This window comes from Cyclopterus lumpus, chromosome 3 (assembly GCF_009769545.1).
Source record: "Cyclopterus lumpus isolate fCycLum1 chromosome 3, fCycLum1.pri, whole genome shotgun sequence".
Taxonomy (NCBI): Eukaryota; Metazoa; Chordata; class Actinopteri; order Perciformes; family Cyclopteridae; genus Cyclopterus; species Cyclopterus lumpus.
This window is the reverse complement of record NC_046968.1, coordinates 30685486-30693179: the sequence shown is the minus strand read 5'-3', so window position 1 is coordinate 30693179 and position 7694 is coordinate 30685486. Positions and strand designations below refer to the sequence as shown.

The 7694-nt window shown below is 46.5% G+C and overlaps 1 protein-coding gene across 1 annotated transcript; it reads left to right on the top strand.

Annotated features, from left to right (window-relative positions):
* The first annotated feature begins 1189 nt into the window (after window positions 1-1189).
* Window positions 1190-6709, top strand: LOC117727035 (calcium and integrin-binding family member 2-like). Its single transcript, XM_034527005.1, has 6 exons — window positions 1190-1449; window positions 3410-3444; window positions 3962-4073; window positions 4275-4422; window positions 5096-5291; window positions 5456-6709. Exons 1-6 carry the CDS (start codon window positions 1399-1401, stop codon window positions 5475-5477), a joined length of 564 nt encoding a protein of 187 aa, XP_034382896.1. The 5' UTR covers window positions 1190-1398; the 3' UTR covers window positions 5478-6709.
* Window positions 6710-7694: the final 985 nt, after the last annotated feature.

Below are 7694 nucleotides of genomic sequence, written 5' to 3'. Positions count from 1 at the left end.
CGTTATGGACAAACTGTGGCTAGCACAGAAGTCCAACAACAAAACACCATTCGGGTTCAGATCGGCAAGCCGTTCCTCCCAATCACGCCCCGCCAGGTTTCTCTGTCATTGCCCACGTGAGCGTTGAAGTCTCCCAGGAGAACTATGGAGTCGGCAGGCGGCGCCCTTTCCAGGACCCCTCCCACCGACTCCAAGAAGGCCGGATACTCCGAAATGCTGTTCGGCGCATAAGCACAAACAACAGTCAGAGCCTTACTCCCCGCAACCCGTAGGCGCAGGGAGGCGACCCTCTCGTTCCCCGGGGAAAACTCCAACACAGCGGCGCTCAGCCGGGGGCTCGTGAGTATCCCCACTCCCGCCCGGCGCCTCTCACCCTGGGCAACTCCAGAAAAGGACAAAGTCCAACCCTTCTCCAGGAGCTTGGTTCCAGAGCCCATGCTGTGCGTGGAGGTGAGCCCAACTATATCTAGCTGGTACCGCTCCACCTCCTGCACCAGCTCCGGCTCTTTCCCCGCTAGTGAGGTGACGTTCCACGTCCCTAGAGCTAGTCTATGCCGCCGGCGATCGGCCCGCTCAGGTCTCCCGCCTGGCCCGCCACCCGGTCTACATAGCACCCGACCCCGATAATTCTCCCTGCGGGTGGTGGGTCCACAGGGTGACTGCTGCTCCATGATGTTTTTTCGGGCTGAGCCCGACCGGGCCCCATGGGAGAAAGCCCGGCCACCAGACGCTCGCCGACGAGCTCCCCTCCTGGGTCTGGCTCCGGGAGGGTGCCCCGGTTTCCCTTGTCCGGGCAAGGTGGCTACAATCCGTGGGCTGCTTATCATCAGGGTTTATTGAACCGCTCTTAGTCTGGGCTCTCCCCCGAGACCTGTTTGCCTTGGGAGAGACTACCAGGGGCTGACGCCCCGGACAACATAGCTCCCAGGATCAGTGAGCCACTCAAACTCCTCCACCACGTTAAGGTGGCGATTCATAGGAGGAGCTTATTTTTATTATAATATTTTTATTACATTTTGTTATCTTTATTTTCATGTTTATTTGACTTTATATTATTGTACTCTTTATTATTTTCATCATTGTAATCTTCATTATATTTTTTTGTTTTACTATGGTACTTATTATTATTATTATATTTTTTATTATTATGTTTTTATTCTGGGTTTTCCGAGCAGCCCGTGAAGGCAGCACTCGGGTACTCGCACCGCACCGCGCCCCACCCCCCGATCCCCCCGCACCGGAGAGGCGGAACAAACCCCTTCTCCTCTGCAGCTGAGACCCGAAGGAAGAGCAGCTTGGACCCGGATCAGGTGAACGTGGAACTGCCTTTCCGGACCGGAGATCAGCGGTAACTTCCAGTGTGATGCAGCCGTGTGATGGGAGAGGCAGCCGGGCAGGATGGGCAACAAGCAGACAACCTTCACCGACGAGCAGCTGGAGGCGTTTCAGGTCCGCTTCACCTTCCTCCTCCTCAATAAGAATAATATTAATAATTATATTATTGTTAACATTATTGTAATTGTTGTTAATATTATTGTTATTATTGTTATAATTATAATTGTTATAATAATAATAATAATTATTATTATTATAATTATTATGTTATTATAATAATATAATAATTATTGTTATAATTATAATTATTATCAGTATTATTGTTATTATTATCATTATTACAATTATTATTATCATTATTATTGTTATTATTATTGTTATAATTATAATTGTTATAATAATAATAGTTATTGTTGTTATAATTATAATAAATAATAATTGTTATTAGTATTATAATTATTATTGTTATAATAATAATAATAATTGTTATAATTATAATTATTATCAGTATTATTGTTATTATCATTATTACAATTATTATTATCATTATTATTGTTATAATTAGAATTGTTATCATAATAATAATAATAATTATTGTTATAATTATTATTATTATTGTTATAATTACAATTATTATTATTATCATTATTATTGTTATTATTATTATTATTAGTATTATTGTTGTTGTTAGAGTGTGAAGAAGGATCCTTCACACATCCATCATCTTAATTAAGACTGGACACAGTAGGAGAGAGAAGGCCAGGCTGTGATTGGATGAGCCTGCGTCACATGAGCGGATCCTCCTTGAGGAGCAGGGCCCCGTTTCTCAGACCATAGCAACACATCCAAAAACTTGAAGTCTGGTTCAACTATCCAGATTACTGAAGTCTGGTTCAACTATCCTGATTACTGAAGTCTGGTTCAACTATCCTGATTACTGAAGTCTGGTTCAACTATCCTGATTACTGAAGTCTGGTTCAACTATCCTGATTACTGAAGTCTGGTTCAACTATCCTGATTACTGAAGTCTGGTTCAACTATCCTGATTACTGAAGTCTGGTTCAACTATCCTGATTACTGAAGTCTGGTTCAATTATCCTGATTACTGAAGTCTGGTTCAATTATCCTGATTACTGAAGTCTGGTTCAATTATCCTGATTACTGAAGTCTGGTTCAATCTATCCTGATCTGATTACTGAAGTCTGGTTCAACTATCCTGATTACTGAAGTCTGGTTCAACTATCCTGATTACTGAAGTCTGGTTCAACTATCCTGATTACTGAAGTCTGGTTCAACTATCCAGATTACTGAAGTCTGGTTCAATTATCCTGATTACTGAAGTCTGGTTCAATTATCCTGATTACTGAAGTCTGGTTCAACTATCCAGATTACTGAAGTCTGGTTCAACTATCCTGATTACTGAAGTCTGGTTCAATTATCCTGATTACTGAAGTCTGGTTCAACTATCCTGATTACTGAAGTCTGGTTTAATTATCCTGATTACTGAAGTCTGGTTCAAACTATCCTGATTACTGAAGTCTGGTTCAACTATCCTGATTACTGAAGTCTGGTTTAATTATCCTGATTACTGAAGTCTGGTTCAAACTATCCTGATTACTGAAGTCTGGTTCAACTATCCTGATTATTGAAGTCTGGTTCAATTATCCTGATTACTGAAGTCTGGTTCAAACTATCCTGATTACTGAAGTCTGGTTCAACTATCCTGATTACTGAAGTCTGGTTTAATTATCCTGATTACTGAAGTCTGGTTCAAACTATCCTGATTACTGAAGTCTGGTTCAACTATCCTGATTACTGAAGTCTGGTTCAATTATCCTGATTACTGAAGTCTGGTTCAACTATCCTGATTACTGAAGTCTGGTTCAAACTATCCTGATTACTGAAGTCTGGTTCAGATTAACCAGATTGTTTGAGTCGGATCAGCCTTTGAGAAACCGGGATAGCCGGACTTCAATCATGTTAATATAAGATGGATAATAAGACATTTGATCCACTTAGTTGAACCACGTACGAGGAACCGGGTCCTGGTCTGAGACTCTGTGTTTGTTTACAGGACTGCACCTTCTTCACCAGGAAGGAGATCCTGCGGTGAGTTTGGCGCCAGACAGACACACAACACACCTGCATCCCCTCTGAGTGAGGGGGCGGGGCTACTGGTCAGGTGACTGGGATTAAAACCCTCTCAGGTGGTTGTGATCTCAATCTGGAGAAAGACGAGAAACGTGAACCATTTCAAATAATCTATGAACACATGAATCTGTGATGTTAAATATTCATTATTATTAACATGATTAATTCTGAGCTGGTGTTTACACTTTACAAAGATCTTCATGTCATCAAACGAGACGATGACTCAACAGTAAACAATATTCATCATAAATACTTTATAATGAAGCGTATAAATGAACATAATAATAATAATAATAAATATAACATCTTACCTGTTGAAGTCTGCAGGTATTTGGTCACAAAGTGATCGACACATTAAGATGCAGAGAGATGAAAGTCAGAGGATCAATAAAGTTATTACGGTTCATCCTCAGGGGAACATGAAACTGTAACTCGTTTCCTGTCACATGACTAACGCTGACTCCTCCTCCTTCAGGTTACACGGCCGATACCGTGAGCTCGCTCCTCATCTAGTGCCGCTGGACTACACCAACAACCCCGACATCCGGGTTCCTCCCACGCTCATCGTCACCATGCCGGAGCTCAAGGTAGTGCTCGTTACACCTGTGAACTTTACACCTGTGAACTTTACACCTGTGAACTTTACACCTGTGACCCTTCACCTGTGACCTTTACACCTGTGAACTTTACACCTGTGACCTTTCACCTGTGACCATTTACCTGTAATCTTTTACTTGTGAGCCTATCATCTAGTACCACCTGTAAAGTAAGACCTGTCTGTCTGACAGGAGAACCCGTTCAGAGACAGAATCGTGGAGACGTTCTCCGAGGACGGACACGGGAACCTGAGCTTCAACGACTTCGTCGACATGTTTTCTGCACTCTGTGAAACTTCCCCCAGAGAACTCAAGACCATCTACGCCTTCAAGATCTACGGTAAGGTGGAGGTCTTCAGGTCTGGACCCAGATTCTGAGAGCAGAACACCAAAGACCCTCCGAGCTGCTGGTGCATGTAGACAGACAGGTAGACAGACAGACAGGTAGACCGGTATATAGACAGACAGGGAAGTAAACAGTAGTTCCTACAGAGTGTGATGTTTCGGTTGTGGTCCAGACTTTAACAGGTAGACAGGTAGATAGACAGGTATGTAGGTAGACAGACAGACAGGTAGACAGACAGACAGACAGACTGACAGGGAAGTAAACAGTGGTTCCTACAGAGTGTGATGGTGTGGTTGTGGTCCAGACTTTAACAGGGACAACTTCATCTGTAAGGAGGACCCTACACAAGTAGATAGACCGGTAGGTAGACTGGTAGGTAGACAGACAGGTATACAGGTAGGTAGACAGACAGACAGGTAGACGGTATGTAGACAGGTAGGTAGACTGGTAGGTAGACAGACAGGTAGACAGGTAGGTAGATAGACAGACAGGTAGACGGTATGTAGACAGGTAGGTAGACTGGTAGGTAGACAGACAGGTAGACAGGTAGGTAGACAGACAGACAGGTAGACAGGTAGGTAGACAGACAGACAGGTAGACAGTATGTAGACAGGTAGATAAGTAAACAGTGGTTCCTACAGAGTGTGATGGTGTGGTTGTGGTCCAGACTTTAACAGGGACAACTTCATCTGTAAGGAGGACCTGAAGAAGACCCTGAACAAGCTGACCAAAGGGGAGCTGAGCCCGGAGGAGGTGCTGCTGGTCTGTGATAAGTCCATGGAGGAGGCCGACCTGGACGGGGACAGCAAGCTCTCCTTCTCCGACTTCGAGAACATGGTCTCAAAGGCTCCGGACTTCCTCAGGTACGGCAGTACGAGTAGTACTACCAAGAGAGGTGGTAAAAGTACTTGGTTACCTTTACATAATATATGAACCTGCATGACGTCTCACAGTGAGACATCCATCTCTCTGAAGGATCTTTGTTGTTCTACAGATAAACCCATCATGGTTCTGTTTCTGTCTGCAGTAACTTCCACGTCCGAATATGAGGCTCTTCAGCAGCAGAGGACAGATGTCTCCCCCCCTGGCCCCCTCCTCACTGAACACCTCAGACCCCCCTCGACTCAGTGCCTGTCCTTTCTATCGCCGGCGGAGAGTCTTCTTCTGGTCTCGACTCACAGAAGACGTTTTAGAAAAAATAAATAAATGAAAGCGTTCTCTCTGAAGACCTTTTGGGCTACTTTTCTACCAAGAGGGCATCTCTTCAGCCGGAGGGACGGCGTCTCTTCTGGACGGTCTCCTCTGGACGGTCTCCTCTGGATGTTCTCCTCTGGACGGTCTCCTCTGGACGGTCTCCTCTGGACGGTCTCCTCTGGATGTTCTCCTCTGGACGGTCTCCTCTGGACGGTCTCCTCTGGATGTTCTCCTCTGGACGGTCTCCTCTGGACGGTCTCCTCTGGATGTTCTCCTCTGGAAGGTCTCCTCTTGACGGTCTCCTCTGGACGGTCTCCTCTGGATGTTCTCCTCTGGACGGTCTCCTCTGGACGGTCTCCTCTGGACAGTCTCCTCTGGACGGTCTCCTTCGGGACAGTCTCCTCTGGACTGTCTCCTTCGGGACGTTCTCCTCTGGACGTTCTTCTCGGGACGTTCTCCTCTGGACGTTCTCCTCTGGACGGTCTCCTTCGGGACGTTCTCCTCTGGACGTTCTCCTCTAGACGGTCTCCTCGGGACGGTCTCCTCGGTACGGTCTACTCTGGACGGTCTCCTCGGGACGGTCTCCTCTGGACATTGTCCTCTGGACGTTCTCCTCTGGACATTCTCCTCTGGACAGTCTCCTCGGGATGGTCTCCTCTGGACGGTCTCCTTGGGACGGTCTCCTCGGGACGTTTTCCTCGGGACGGCGTCTCGCTGCTCGGAGACATTTCCGTAGACGCCGCGGAGCAAACAGGGCTTTTCTGACTTCCGTGCTTTGCAGAAAAGTCGGATTCTCCCACGGGCTTCTTTTCAAAAGCACAGTTTTAAAGGGCAAAACAAGTGAAGAGCTATGTAACCTTCTCCATGAAGTGCATGTTGTAAATGGCTTCCAGCTGGGTTTGGGTTCTCCTGCTGGTTCTCCTGCTGGTTCTCCTGCTGGTCTCGTGACTCGTTCCGGTGCACAATGACAATCATAAACTGTAGTTCAGTTGATGGAAGGGCTCTCTGTCATCTCACCTGTATACTTTCTAATATATATAAAAGGTTTTAAGGCTACAATCCAATAAAGGATGTTTCTGTTGCTTCACGAAGCTTCTTGACAAAGAAGAATCTGTAACGTCTCCTCTCTGAGCGGAGTCACCAGCTGGCTGATCTGAGGACCCTTTCCTTCGGAAGCTTCCAAAACAGACAGAACTGTAGTCAGCTAGACCTGCAGTCAGCTAGACCTGCAGTCTGCTGGACCTGCAGTCTGCTGGACCTGCACTCTGCAGCAGCAGTCTCCAACCTTATTTTCACGGTGTGGGTAATAAATATGATGTAATGAATATGATACTACCGGCATAAAAACAAATATAAAGTAAATAAAATTACAACTCACCATTACGCCGAGTTAGTGTTAGCCCTGAGCTTGTTTCTTTGAAAGAGCCGGTCCCGTCTCGGGGTGACGGGAGACAATGACAAGTGGGTTCTTTTTGTCCAGTCTACTCCGTCACTTAGTTCTCTGTCACTGCAGAAAACCAGCTTCACAAAGACGTTTGTGATGTTCAAAGCCTCTATTGTGGACCGCTAGGAGCTGTGGCTGGAAGGACATCGGTGCCTGTCGTGGCGGCAACCCGAGAACCCGGTAGTTGGACACCGGGGGGGAGGGAAGCCGTCAAGCTGAAGAAGGAGGCCTTTCGGGCCTGGTTGGCCCAGGGGTCTCCTGAAGCAGCTGACCGGTACTGGCAGGCCAGAAGGAGTGCAGCTGCAGTGGTCGTGGATGCTAAAACTTAGGCATGAGAGGAGTTTGGTGAGGCCATGGAGAAGGACTTTCGGTTTTAGGTTCTGGAAAACCATCCGACGGCTCAGGAAGGTAAAGCAGTGCCTACCCCAGGCTGTTCTCAGCAGGGAGGTGGCAAGGCGCCGGGGGTGGATGAGATCCGCCCTGAGATGCTGAAGGCGCTGGACATTGTTGGGCTGTCAAGCCTTTTCAGTGTCGCATGGGGGTCGGGAACAGTGCCCATGGACTGGCAGACCGGGGTGGTGGTTCCCATTTTCAAAAAGGGGGACCGGAATGTGTGCTCGAACTATCG